The 15021-nt window shown below is 40.7% G+C and overlaps 2 protein-coding genes across 3 annotated transcripts in view; one reads left to right on the forward strand and one right to left on the reverse strand.

Moving 5' to 3' along the window:
* BTC (betacellulin) overlaps positions 1–15021 on the reverse strand; it is a 67213-nt gene that overhangs the window by 12672 nt on the left and 39520 nt on the right. The window lies entirely within an intron of this gene.
* The window catches only part of GTF2E2 (general transcription factor IIE subunit 2), a 35043-nt gene that overhangs the window by 10739 nt on the left and 9283 nt on the right, over positions 1–15021 (forward strand). For both annotated transcript variants that reach the window (XM_049815371.1, XM_049815374.1), the window contains exons 3-8: positions 2047–2138; positions 2681–2788; positions 4565–4747; positions 5230–5323; positions 13600–13715; positions 14752–15010. In XM_049815371.1, the coding sequence (XP_049671328.1) occupies positions 2047–2138; positions 2681–2788; positions 4565–4747; positions 5230–5323; positions 13600–13715; positions 14752–14871 (713 nt within the window). In that variant the 3' untranslated portion in view covers positions 14872–15010. The remainder of the gene's footprint in view (positions 1–2046; positions 2139–2680; positions 2789–4564; positions 4748–5229; positions 5324–13599; positions 13716–14751; positions 15011–15021) is intronic.

Here is a 15021-nt window from a genome sequence, read left to right on the forward strand (position 1 = left end):
TGCAGATTGCCAGCTTCGCCGTGTGGTTAGATTTGCTTGTCATGAACTGTAGCAGGCTGTAGCCAGGCAGATTAAACACGATAATCTTCTTGATTCAGTTGACAGAACAAATACATGATAAATCATCTTAACTATTTGTTGTACCTCTGAATTTATCTTAGTCACTTTAGACCTCTCGTTACACATACGATTGTTTTATTTGTAAAATGTCCTCCATGTACATTAATTTTTAACGATAAAAGGGGACCCTGTAGGGGAAAATCCCTGTAGGCTGTATTTTCAGGGGGAGCTGGCTTTTGATTTTCTCCCTTTTTTCCATTTAGTAACCAGAATAAAAAGTTCTTCTGTAGCTGGAGTTATACTGATTCTTCTACATTAATTTTAGAATTGTTGTACTACATAAAGCCTCTAATATGATGTAATAGCTTCACAATTACCAGTTGCTGAGTTTAAAATTTGATGTTTGTTCCTTCAGCATTGTTTTTTACTATACTAGCACCAGTTTCCATGAAGTCTTCCCGATAATTGTCAAAAGCGGATTTGTTTGAAACAAGACTGCATCCAAAATTCCCACATTGCAGTTGCCTTTTATAGTGACTTACAGATGAGCTTAGAAGTAGGTTAAGATGTAGTGGGACAGACAGGAAAAAGATTCACCTGAAGCATAGTGACTTTGGAAACTTAAATTGGAGTTTCCTGTGAAGAACTTGGCAAGGGCATCTAAATTTAAACACGGTGAATGTAGCAGACTGTCTCTACTCGGTGGAGGTGATGGGTCTTTGTCGAACATCTTAGGTGCATTTTCTAGAATATGACGATCTTTTTCTTTTTTTCTTTCTTTCTTTGCTACCACAAACCCCTCAGCCCTTCCACTCCTCCTTATCACCACTTTCATCCATACCCTCCAGCTGCCCAGCAGAGCAAAGACTTTGCTTAGCAGCTCTGCTCAGCAGCCGTTGCAACCTCTTCCTCAGTTAGTGCACTAACTTTAATTGTTCTTTTCTCTCCCTCAACTGATTTTTCCACAGAAATAATAGGAACTCAGTATCTCTGAGATACCCACTGTCCTGTCAAATATGATTAGAAATCACCAGTGGATTAAAAAGTTCCTGTGGTGACAAAGAGGAAATGTTCTTTTTCTGGAGTAGCTGAAATTCTGAAAAGCTGTTACCATTAAGTTTGAGCAACGTTATGCTGGTAATGGGCCTGTGGCTTTTGGTAGTGGTTTGCGGATATTTCTGTTTAATGTGCTGTGCTAATAGCTAAAGCTAATAAAATAGTCATTAACAACCTTGCACGAATTTTTAAAACAAGCTTTACACAGTAGCAAACTCACAATAAATTAAGACAGAACCAGACTTGACAACAGAGGGGATTCTGGTGCAACACACCAAGTTGAATTGTTTTGAATTTATGGAGGTTATTGGGGTTTTTTTTAATGAGTTTTCCACTAGAGCTACTTCAAAAAAAAAAAAAAAAAAAAAAAAAACACAAACAAACAAACAAAAAAAATCCAAAAAAAACCCACCCAGCACAATCAGCACAGCCTTCCTTTACCTGGTGTGTAACTGTTGCATACCTTTTAGGAATAAGTGAAACTTTCTGCTCCTATCTCAGCAGCACAAAGCTATCAGTAGACCTACTAATTGTTGGGTAAAAATGCAGTGCATTATTTCAGCATGAGTTAATTAATATCATAAATTATTACGATATGTTAAGCCACAGAATTAAACATGTACTCTTATGGTAGTAATGCTGCAGTTGCTTGCTGTTTTCTTAAAGGTCAAGTCCCAATAACTTTATATTTATGGAGCTCTGCTCGGAAGTGTTCCAGAGCCATGCGTGTCGACAGGAAGCTCTGTGCATCTGGATCAACATGTGTGCTAGCACAGAGTCCTCTGAGGGTGACCGCTCCTGCAACACACATTTCTGCTCATAGTTGTAATTCTGAAAGCTTGTGGAAGTAGAGTGAGAAAGAGATGGAGTGCAGAGCCAACAGGGTGTTGTTGAAAGCATCATTTAATTGTTTGTTTTCTCCTCTTGCAGATCACAGTAATGGGTCATTTAACTTTAAAGCCCTTTCAGGAGGCTCTGGCTACAAGTTTGGAGTTCTTGCTAAAATAGTGAATTATATGAAGGTACAATGTTTTGGTTTTAAATATATAATGTTTTTAAATACTTTTCATTACTTATTCTCCTGTGGTAGCTGAAAGATGCTGAATATTTCAAACTCTAAAATTCTTTTACTGCAAGAGTGACAATCTCAAGAAACTGCTCATTAAATTAAAAAATGCTGTCAATAAACAAAACAGTCAGCATATTGTTTCATTACTGAAATCCTAATTATTCCAGGTCACTTAAAAACCAGGATAATATTTTTTTATTTGCAGTAGAAATAGGAATTGCTAGATGCAGTCAGCTTCTAGGATTCATGAGCTATTTATCAAAATAATGTGTAATTTGGTGCTTGACAGATGACGTTGTGATCAATCTCAGCTGGTACTATTTATTTTTGCTTATATTCTCAAAAACCCTAAATTGAAACTCATATGCTATGTGTCCATCCTGGTTTTGCAAAAGTTGTTTTGTCATCACATTATACCAATTTTATTTACTTTGATAGTTGAGTCACTGAATAAAGTAAGTCCAGAACTCTAATAGATCATATTTACTTTTCCAGACTCGGCACCAGCGTGGTGATACACATCCATTAACCCTAGAAGAGATTTTGGATGAGACACAGCATTTAGATATTGGACTCAAACAGAAACAATGGTTAATGAGTGAGGTAAAGAAAACATATGTTTAGATTTTAATTGGAGATAAAGGATTATGATAAACCTGAATTACACATGTTTATTTAACTACAAGCTCTATAAATATATAATCTCCTCTTTTAGAAACTACGTTGATTCACATGTCTGTCTGTCTTGTAACTCCTACTGTTGAGGTAACTCTGAAATGAAAGCTATTCTGACATTTTTAAGGACCTGTTGGAATTGTTACACAGAGAGTATATGTTATTTCAAGTGAATTTATTCATTACTAATTTTATATAAACAAGCTGTTTTTCTTAAGGAATTTTTTCTAAAGAGCAATTTCAAGTGGAGATCTCTTCCAACATTGAGGATGTTAAATTAACTAAACCAAAGGAGTATGGCACAAAATTCATAGGCTTACAGTTCTTTGTTACTTACCGAAATGAAGAATTCTGATGTGAAATTTATGTCTGAAATTGTGGGGCAACAGATCTGCAAATTGCACTGTTGGAGTTCATTAAGTTCACTCTAGATGCTAGGTTTCGTTCTTACAGATTCACTGTAACTTGCCACCGTATTCATCTTCATGCTTAATCAATCTGAATGTCTTCATGGAATTTCAAGATGAATAAATCAGCAAAATAACACGTTTGGTGTTTGTACTTGATTGGCGTACCTGGTTTTGCTCAGATCATATTTAAAATCCTTGCAACAGAGTAGTAAAGGCTGTTGAGAAATGGGCAAAAAATCTCTGCATAGTAAAACTAGGATGGTTTTAACTAATACAGCCTGTAGCATTCCTTTGCTACCAGTACTAATATTCTGGGGTACAGAAACCTCCAATATGGCCGTGTTTGTTGTAATGGAAGTTTGACTTTGCTGAAGTCTTTTAAAAGGTAGCTCCAAGTTGTTTCTGTAATGAACTAGAATATCAAGATGGAAAGAAAAAGCTCCTCCCAAGAAGTGCATATAAAATCATCACTGAATTGTTACTGGATGAGAGAAGGTGAACAAACACCCTGCAGAGCCACAGTTAGTTACCTTCTCTGTTACAGGTGTTCTCTCCCTCCTTTCTTCTTTCTGTGTCTCTTCTCTTTCTCCTTTCAGGGTCAGGCTGGCATCTGCAGAAGAAACTAAGTAGAGTTGCCCTCTGTTACAGGTGAACTTCCACTGTGGTACTGGCTGCACAGCAAAACTGATTTGGAGCTTATCTTAAATCATTTCAATTGTCTGTGAACTTCTGGTCAGCTTCACTCTGAAGCTGGCATCATAAGTAAAATCCTACTGTGCAGGAGGTCTGCTCTTCTCAATTTCTTCTACAGCTGCTGGTGCCAAGTGGCAGCAGTTGGGGAAGACTGACTCCTGTTTTGTTCATCCCAGGTTAATGCCTTTCACATTCGTTAACATCCATATGACCCGAGCTTGATATGCCGAGTTGTGCGTTTGCACTTTATATTCAGCCAAATCATGCTTTTTTGTGATCCCTCTTCTTTTTATGTTGATTCCTTTCTTAAAAAGAAATGCGTGCGGCGTTCTGCCATAAGAGGCTTCATGGACCTTGGAGCCCAAAGGCATTAAGTGAATGATGTTAAGCTTCCTTTGGTGCTTTGTGCTTTATGTTATGGCAAATTATGCCTGGGCTGGTGGATCTAGGATCCAAGGATTTAAAATCCGTTTCAAACGCAAACCTCCAAACTGGCAGCTGTAACGTGTGGCTGATGTGCTCTAGCTGCTCAAAAGCACACTAGAAAAAAAGTACTAGTGTGTGCTCTTTTTAAGGTTTAAAATTTATGTCCCTATTACAGGCTCTAGTCAACAATCCAAAAATAGAAGTTGTAGATGGGAAGTATGCTTTCAAACCCAAGTACAACTTGAAAGATAAGAAGGCTCTGCTCAGGCTATTGGACAAGCATGACCAGCGAGGGCTGGGAGGAATCCTTTTAGAAGATATTGAGGAAGGGCTACCCAATGCACAGAAAGCTATAAAGGTGAGTAGCACGTGTTTGCGATTCAGTGAACCCGTTCCGGTTAGCTTCTCAAAGGGGAGGCAGAGGCTAAGAGAATTTTCTCATGAGTTGTTTCTGTTCTTTTGATAACTCAAAAGCTATTTCAGAAGATCTAATACTGTAGTTTTTTCTGTATTTCATCCTTTACTTTCAGATTTGGCCTGATGTTGTGGCACAGCTGTCAAAGCTCTTTCTCATAAAAGACTCTTGATCTCCCACATTCCAACTGTAGGCATTTAGTTCTGCTTTATACCTAGATCTCCATCTTCCATATCTCATCTTTGTTTTATTAGTGTACTTATTATCAGCGTCTGCTTTGGATGCTTTTCATTGCCAGTTACTTTGCTGTTTCTCTAGTTTGTTGTGCTTCTTGTAGCACAAGATCTGGGTCTGTTGTTCAAGTTGGAATCCTTATTCTTGGAAACGAAGTGATTTTGAGTTGTTCTTTTGCATTTGTTTCCGAGGCTTTAGGGGACCAGATCATCTTTGTTAATCGCCCTGATAAGAAGAAAATTCTTTTCTACAATGACAAGAGCTGTCAATTTACTGTGGATGAAGGTGGGTGTTCCTTTACATATGTTTCCATGCTAGTTGATTTGAATTTATCTTAAGCACCTATATGTGTAAGCAGTCTTCAGGTATAGCAGTCTTTTAGGGTGGTAATGAAATACTAGGCATACCCAGATGTCAGGAGAAGGGTTTATATTAACATAAGGCTGACAAGACTAGCAAGTGAGTTCTGGGGTAATATCCTCTGTTTTATACTGGTACATTTGAACGTGGCACCAGGAATCCAACAACTTGCTTCAAGCGTAGCAGTACAGAAGAGACTAACAATCACCTGACCGTGACTAAAATGGCATCTAACATTTTGCTCTGTAAAGGGCAGCCAAAAAAACGGAAAAGAATGGCTTCTGGGTGCAAGTTTGTTGGCGTTTTTTCCAGGTTATTAATCACGTGCCTTTTATTGGTGAACGCGATGAGAAGCCACAAATAGAACAGAAGGAGAAAGCAGACGGAGGAGATGTGAGCAAAAGTTCTGAGAAGGGGTAGTTTACAACTGGGAGGAGAGCGCAGATGTGGGGTAGTGCTGCTGCCTAGAGCTGGAGAAGATTTGGGACTTCAGAACGTCAGCATGTGTTTTCTGTCTAACAAATAGTGGTAAAATCCTCTGGTACAATGTGCCTGTTTATGCTCAGAAATTCATTACACAAATCAAGGTGTGTTCCAATAATGACATTTATGCCAACATCAGATGCCTGTAAGTACAGAAAGGAGAAGGCGATCTGTGTCAAAAGACCTTACTTTAAATGACTCCAATGACACCGAACACAGTTGTTAACATACTGTTCTTGCAACATGCCACATAAAGCCACTTTATCATATAATGTCACATTATGGTAAAAGAAAAAGGGAGGAAGAGTTTTGATAGAAACTTGAACTGCTCTACTTACAGGACTGTAGGACAAACCATAAAGCTCTTTTTTTTTTTTTTTTTTTTTTTTTTTCTCTCCTTTGGCTAGCTCAGAGAGGCTTATTTATTTTCAGTAGAATTAAGCAACTGGAAATGTGTATCATTAACTTATTTGTTATGTACCACACTTTTACTCTCAGTAATAATAGCTTTCTTCCACAAGGGTAATTAAGTAGATGTGACATCTACAGCATTTAAAAATACAAAAATAATTTCAAAATATTGACGTGAATCTGTTTTTAAACCTTAATTTCTGTCACTTCTTGATAGCAGCAGTCGGAACTATATGTGAAATGCAGAATTATAAGCCTTTAGTCTGCATTCACAGGAATTTCTAAACTCCCAAACACCTATGAGTTTACCATTAACACTGTCATCCTGTTCAGATAGTGTCTCTTCAGTCCATCACCCCACAGCTTTTAGGGATCCGAACATGGCCAAAACATTTAGAAATCAGTGCTGTTGCAGTAACTGTTAAGACAAAGCTTTTAAGTTTTTAGCAGCTACTGGTTGTATTACAGTCATGATTGCTGATAGTTTCTTGTGCAATTTTTTTGCAGATAACTGGCACCCAACCATCCTAAAAGAGTTATCAGAGGGAGATCTCTACCCTATTGCTCTTAGTTTGTAATAACTCCGGGATTAACTGTGAAAGTTAATAAAAGAGCCCATTTTATTAAGATGTAGCAAGAGACATATGCCAACTCTTCATCAGGTAGCCAGTATAAATCCAAGGCTGTTCATGTACAATACATTATATTTTAGCACACCCAGCACTGATCTGTGTTTAGGAACAAGTAATGCAGGCTGTTGCTGTGAAAGTGGAGAAAAGGTTAAACAAAACCGTCTAAAACCCCTTGAAACAAAATGTTTAAGCCGTTTGGCTCAGTCTCCCGATGAAGGCAGGCATTTAAGCCTGCAGTGTCTGTAATGAAGGGATTGCTAGTGTGCAGTGTTGTTTGTAGTTCAAGGTGGCTTTGCTTTCTTTCATCTGCAGGTGGCAGCATGTTCCCATCTGATCAAAAAGTGGTGGGGTAGGGGGTTTTTTTTTTGGTTGGTTTTTGTTTGGTTGGGTTTTTTTTGTTCTGTTCCTGCTGATTTTTGGTTTTTCTTTTCATGCGGATGATGGTGCTTTGTTCTGAGAGGGAGCAAGAATGCTTTCTCTTTTGTGAATTTTGTGATCTGCCTGTGTATGCCACAACTCTTAAAACATCCCTGAGTTCGCTTACTTATTGCAGCTGGAACGGGTCCTTTTTCCAACCGTGTTACTCTGTGATTAAGAAGACCCATCCTTCCCAAGCAGTTTTGCTTTACAGTTCTTTCCAGAGCAGCAGAAGCATGTCTCTTAAGGAGTCACTGGCAGAATTGTCTTTGTACAGGATGAGTTATGACACGTTTCTGCGTTAGCAGTGCTGTTTCAGCTCATTATCTCCAGCAACGTTAAAACGAAGTTTTTAGAAGACTGCAAAATAAGCCTTGAAGTGTTGTCAGACTCTTTGATCTAGCAGCTGATGACAGTTCAAAATATGTTTCTAGTTTAATGTTTATCATTAGAAATAAGGCCTCTGCGCTCCTCAGTGCATGATTCTGCTGTATGACGCCCTCCGGTTTCGAACATATGTTGGCTAGGATTAATATCCTCTACAAGTTAGGCATCCTCTCCCATCACTGTCTGAGCTCCATCACTAGTCAGTAGAGAAAGAGGAGCTGCTGGGGCAATCTGGAGCTTTCTTTCTAAAGTAGTGGGAGGAACTGCTTTCTGGGAGTGCCTACCTCTGCCCTTGCTACAGTTGTTTTGATGGCTGAACAAGCTTTTCTTTCTCCCATTTTGAAAATAAATCCTAATGTACTGCAGCAGTGGTGCAGTACCTATATATTGTGATCTCAAGGGTACTGGAGAAGGTTCTTGCAGTAAGGAACAGCTTTTGTTCTTCCTTTTATGTGATTAGCCAAGGAAGGTTCAGATTGCATGTGTTCCTTCTTGACTTCCTGACTAATTAATCTTCTGTCAGTAGTGTGTAGCTGAAAGTGTTTATAAAAGCAGGGCTAGATTTCAGGTGCTTCAGCCAAGTAAAGCACTGCGTTTTTGTGCTGGGGCTAAGCACTTTGCATGTGAACCAAGCCTTCACCCCATGCCGGCTGAATGCTGAAAGGCCAGTCTGATTGCTTAACTGTTAGAGATGGTATCTTTCACGTCTGAATGCAATATAGGAAGTATTTTAGTGCTGAAAAACTTAGATAATTATACATGTTTCTAATATTCTTCCTAAGTACCTTTGAAAAGAGTTAAAGAATGGCCAAAGCCTCTTAAATTTAACAGTATAAAAATTGCTTGGGATCAATGATGACTTACTGCTCTGGCCTTGAATTGCAAGGTGGTCCAGGGGCAGCGCAGACTTAATATCAAGCACCCTTTCCTTTAGGTATAAATCTAGTACTGTGTTCCTTGAGACTGTTAGGAAGCAGAACTCCGTCTTTCCCCATTACTCAGTTGTTTCTTCCCTTCTGCCCTGTTATTGTCTGTTCTTGTCCTGTGCTAAGATTTTTGGCTCAGGTCAGTGAAGAACTTTAAGCTGTTTTTAATCTCTGGCAGATTTCATTACCAGTATGATATAGCAGTTTATCTCCAGAAGCCATCTCATCCTTTTTGTAAGAGCAGGTGAGGCAGTCAGAAGTGCAGGATAAGCTGCACTGAAGTTACCATGCAGCCATTTACCCATGACTTGGTTCCCCAAACGTAAGCATGTTAGAGTATAATCACTCAGGGAATGTCAGCGCAAATTGTTTTCGTATATGAGGCACCTCGTGATGCAGTAAAGTTGAGGTAACTGTGCATCCTTACCCCTTGGGTGTTTAGGAGAGAGAAGGTGTTTGCAAAATTTTTGTTATGTTGCCCTCTGCTTTGCTATGTGTTGGTTACTGCTCATCAGAGCTCATTATTTTTAGTCTGTGCGTGCAGACATTGTGATGATGGAGATGTCGGCAAACATCTAAAGTGGCCTTTGAATCGGCTTGTAGTCTCATTCCCTCTTCTCATTACTTGAAAGACCAGAAGTCAGCTATCTGGAGGAGCAAGGGAGCAGCCTGTGAGTAATGTTGATTCTGTCAAGCTTCTGAGTTAAAATCTTTTAGTGATCAAATTGCAAGATATTGCATATAGGATTTGTTCGTAGTCCAGGCAACACACCGAGCACCTACCTTGGGTACCAGGATCACAACTTTCTGCCTCTTCTGGGGAAGATCTGCATTGGCATCACAGCTTGAAACCTCTGCTGAAAATGCGCGTGTCTCCTTGAGCGTTCGCAGCACCTGCTTTGCTTTGGCCAGAAACTCTTCGGAAATTTCTCCCCAGGGGACTTTTTCTGGACTCTGTCTTGTCATAGCAGCCTAAGTGGTAGGAGAAATTGTCAGCTTGTCTGAAAGCAGCCTGCTGCAGTCAGGCGAAGCCTTGCTGTCTTGACTGCTGGACACTTTTTTTCCTTCCATAGCTATTATACGCTTGTTCTGGCTGATCTATCAAATAGTTTAGTGGCTCTGATAGAAGAGCGTCTCACCTTCACCGTGTTCTGGTGGCGTAAAGATCACCCAGCAGTTGACAGGACACGGAGAAAGAAAATTGACTGTGCTCAGTAATCATAATGGTTACGTGTGCTGCAGGAATGTGTGCATCTGAACCTGTTCTCTATGCCTGGCTGAAGCAGGCCAGCATGTGGTGAGCTTTCTGCTCCAACAATCCCCTTCCTGCTCCTCACACCAGTACTGAACTCCCTGTGCCCTGTCCACAGAGAAAAGGAGACACTGTGAAAAATGGATCCAGTATATTGAAACCATCTGTAGGAACTGCCTTCTGTCACTGTTGTCTGCTCTTCAGACACATCAGCTCATCACAGCATTTTTCTTTCTGTCTTCTCCCCTCCCCAGAGACAGGCCAGCCTGCCGCATCCTCCTGCCTGGCCAACCATAAGCGAGGACACTGTGCCAGAGGTGGTGGAGCACAGTAATCGGGTCATTGTGTGTCATTTCCTCCTCCCTGGCCCCTCTCATGAACTACTGCTTTTAACAAGTGGTGACCCGCTTTGCCTGGAGCCACATAGCAAAGGCCAGGGTGACAATATTTCAGATATTCCTCAAAGAAGTTGGAGAAATCTCTTTATATCTTGGGTCAAGGGTATGAATTTTGAGGTACAGAAATACCACAGCTACAAATGCAGAGGGTTGTTTCTTGAGAGCTGTAGTTATCACCAGCTTTTCCCATAGGTTCTCGTATTTCAGAGAGGATGTCACAATAATTCAGATAGCGTATTCCCAAGGTCTCAACTTTCACTAGCTGATAGGGACGTAGTCCTTGGAGAACTTCTGAATAAATCTGACAGGTAATGTGGAAATGGTTCAGTGCCAGTCAGGCAGCTGATCTGTTTCTTCAGTTCTTGCACTTAGCTCAGTGTCTGGTGTGACACTGAATCGCTTCTGTGATGAGATGATAGATTTTCCCTTTATATGGCACCCTAAATGCAAACAGCTAGTATGCACAGCCGTCTGAAGGGTGGCAGCTCTGTACGCTTCTCCACCTTTATCCTGTGCTTTTAGTTCTGAACCAATCCTGTAACGCAGAGTATTTGGGGGCGTAGGGGTGGATGGGGGCAGACCATGTTGTTGTGACTCCCCCCCCTTTCCTAGGCAATAAGGTATTTTACTGCCCTACGTGGAGCTTCAGCATGGGAAGAAGGTTCTTTTGCAGTTATTGCAATCAAAGCAATAGCACTGAAAGCAGTCTGATTTACAAAGGAATTTTTAAATGGAGTTGCAGAATACTGTATAGAGTCACTCTGGTGGGGCCGATTAGTGGATTAAATTATCTGTATGTAAAGTCAATTTTCACTTTGCGATTTTGATTCTTGGTGACTGTTACATTTATATTTCTCGGCCAAGCTTAAAAGGTGAATGTGAAGCTGTAATGATGGTATAACCACTGCATTACAAGAAATGCAAAATGCTGTGGTTAGATATTAACTGTGATCTGCACTTTTGTGCATGTTGATCCTTGAAGAGCTGACCATTTATTTTCTAGTGTTTAATTTTTCACTTCTGTTCCCCAGAAGAATGTAGATCAGTTTAACATTAAGCACCTATCCTCAGCCTTTTTTTTTCTTTTTCTTTCTCTCTTTTTTTTTTTTTTTTTTTTTTTTGTACCGGGGCATATTTGTCCATATATCATGAACTCTAACAAGGAAACAGCACATCTGTGTTTGTAGCAGAACACTATAAATAAAAGAACACTGTCATGTAAAAGTGCAGAGTTATCAAGTCTCTCATCTTCTATCACCTTGTGTACATGTGCCTATCGTGCATCTTGGAGGACTGACCTGCATCTCTCCACCTCCCACAGGAGCCGACTTTGCAGAGCCAAAGGCAGTATAGCACAACACAATCTCAAAGTATCTCTAACTGGGATCTGTTTAACAGTCATGCATTTATGTGCAGCCTTGTCACTTCATGCGTGAACTGCAGAAGCACGTGATTTGCAGTACAGTTAACTCGCGAAGCGCAATACTGCATTTGCACACCCATCACCTGGTTCATTTTTCTAAGCACCACCGGGTCATGGTGTCCAGCTGAGTCCAGCTTGGGTGCTCAGGACAGGGAGGGGGCATGAACAGAAACAAAATAGCCTGAAAGAGCATGTTCTTCTCAGTCTGGAGGATGCAACAGGACCCTTGCGCAGGCTTCTGCTGTTAAGACTTAATCTGAGTGCTCATCACTAAGAAATCTCTCTTGCATGTTCAGCTTTAATCATAACACAACCTTCTCCACCTGCCACAGCAGGAATAGGTGAGGGATGATCTGTGATAGCTGGCACTGCAAGCGATGCTGAAAGCCTGGAATTACACTCAAAATGGATGAGCAGACGGAGAATGTCTTGACTACAGTGTCAGTCCTTGCATTAAGTTATCTGAAAACTGCAGTCTCGATCCCGCTGTGCTGTATGTGTGCCTGTATGAGAAACAAGCTGAGCGCTATATCTGTGTGACCAAAAGTGGTGTTTTGACAGGATTTATTCCTCTTCAAAAATGCTGCATTACCAAAAATGAACATTGTTTTTCTTCACTGGTAAAATTCCTTTCTTTTGTTTCCTGGAAAGCTTGAACAGTCCCTTACTGTTGGCAAAGGGAAGAAAAGAAAGACCTGAGACTTAAAGCATGTACTTTCATAGAAAAACAAGATGCATTAGGAAGGGAATTGGTCCAAGTGCAGTAACCAAGTCTGTTATGTGTGCTTTTCATACAGTGCCGTTTTGTCGCAACGTGTCTAGAGCGGGTATATCTGTGGCAGACCGTCACTGGAGCGTTTCATCGCCTGCTGCATAGGACAGCTTCTTAAGCATGCAGAAGTTGTGGTTGTTTTGACAACTGTATACTAAATTTATCTGGAAATAAAGGAAAAAATTTAGTCTTGCGTTGCTATGTGTGCCTCGTGTTTTATTTATAGTTTGTTAGCCAAACCTGCTGACAGGATATATCTAACTTAGTGCCTGGGGAATGAAGGGAGGTAGGATTGTACCAGCCGCTGCCTGGAGAAGGCATTCCAAAGGATCTGTGAAACTTTACATGAGGCAGAAAGTGTTCAGGCAGATGGCAGCTGCTCTAATTAAGACTTACTGTCTCTGTCTTTTTTTCCTGCTGCTGTGGCTTTTAAGGTATCTCTCTTCTTTTTAACACCAGAGGAATTTTAGTAATTTATTATCTGTATAGCATGGTATGTATTATATTACAGTGATAAACGAGTTTAAACCCACTGAAGTAAATGTCTTGAATCTTTAGTAAATTGGACTATGAGATGACATGTCTCCCAAGACAATGGCAGCTGAAGATGTGTAAATGAAGTTGCCATTTATGGTTAGTTATTACTCTTCACCCAGATCTTTTGAACCGAGGCTTATAAACACATTGACAGCTATAGGGATGCTAGAGAATCTATAGCAAATTAACATTAAAAGCACATGTTGCCGGTGGGTGCTCCTGATGCTGGGATGCTGGAGTGCAGTTAGCACGGATGAGAATCAGCTCATCTTTTTCCATTAAGTTTTGGGGGTGTTCTGTTGATGGTGGTTTGTTGGTTGGAGTTTGGGATTTTTGTGGGTGGGGGTTGGTTTTGTTTTGGAAGTGCATCCAGCATTTGGAGTGGGTAAAGGCTGTGCTAAATGGGTGCTACTAGCGGTGACCGCTGCATCTGTACAATCACAGACTGACATGCCAGAATACTTCAGCATTTGAAATCAAGTCTGTTTCTTTCCCTTCGTGTGGGGGCTTTTCCCAGGGTTTGTTCGTTGGGATATAAAACGAGGGTTTGTTTCGTGTTTCAGAATTTCAGAAGCTGTGGAGAAGCATTCCCGTGGATTCTATGGATGAGGAGAAAATTGAAGAGTATCTGAAACGACAGGGTATTTCTTCCATGCAAGAAACTGGACCAAAGAAAATAGTAAGAGATACAAATTACAGATCTTTCTAGGAGATTCCCCCTTCCTGACCCTGCAGTGTTAATTCCAAAACATGTTGGTGAGCCTATGCACAGCTGCTTTGTGTAGCTCGGGGAAGTGTGACCAATTTTAAGAAGTTGCAAAAAACAATGCTGTAGCCAGTAGTCAGTGTTTTTATAACTTGTTTGAGCCGGTGTAATCCAAGCAGCATCAAGAAGAGGGCAAATGCCAGAAATCCCTGTGAGCTCCAAAGTGGAAGCTTCTGCTTGAAGCTGTACAATACATTAGGAGTGGAAGAATAGTTATTTTGGGGGGAAGGGTGGGGTTTTTTTAACTTTCGCTTTTCTGCTAAGAAGCTTTGAAATCCTGATGGGAACCGTGTAACTTGCCTGCCACCACACACACACTGTTCCCCAAACTGGGTGCAATAACCTCGTGTTTTACTGGGAGGCCAAAATGGCTGCAGGCTCTCCAAAGATGCTTTCTTTCTGGCTTCAAACTTTTTTTTTTTTTTTTACATTTATTTGTATGTGATCTAGAATGTCTCATCTCCTCTGTACTTGGTTTCAAACTGTCCTTTCATGAGTGCCCTTCCACACAAGACTCATTCCTGGTTTCTGCTAGTCACTACACTAGATGCTTTAATGCCTGTCATCGTGTAGGAACCCCTCATGAATTCCTTACATGTTAAATGTGTCTTTGAGCACATAATTGTGGGTAGAATTGTGGGGCATGTACCTGCTTCTGTTAGCTGTGTGGGAGTGTTTGAAAACTTTACTTATAAACACCAGCGTTAACTACTGTGCATGGCGTACAGAGACTCTGCTCTGTCCCCAGGGTCATCTCCCTGCCTGGATTTGAAGTGAAGGCTGTTGCTTCTTGCAAAAAAAAAAAAGCAAGCTCCTTCCCTGCCTGCCCACCCCTGGTTCAAGTAGGGCTCTTCTTCGCAGAAGTGATGACTACCACAGCGTCGCACATCAGGTCAGATGTCACAGCTGGAGGGCAGATTTTTTGACTACTGTTTATTTCTTCTTATAGGCTCCTATTCAGAGGAGGAAGAAACCTGCTTCTCAGAAGAAACGTCGATTTAAGACTCACAATGACCACTTGGCTGGAGTATTAAAAGATTACTCTGATGTCGCTCCTGGCAAACAGTGACCGGTTGAATTCTGGAGCAAACATGCATTTTTATAAGGCTTTTTGCCACTCGGGCTTGGTGTCTGCTCACAGAAAGACTGACTGTATATAGTAAATGTGATATGTTTCCCCCATCCCAGCAACTGCCAAGATGAAACAGGTCAGTTTAAG

The sequence above is a fragment of the Accipiter gentilis genome, chromosome 12 (genome assembly GCF_929443795.1).
Source record: "Accipiter gentilis chromosome 12, bAccGen1.1, whole genome shotgun sequence".
NCBI classification, from domain to species: domain Eukaryota; kingdom Metazoa; phylum Chordata; class Aves; order Accipitriformes; family Accipitridae; genus Astur; species Astur gentilis.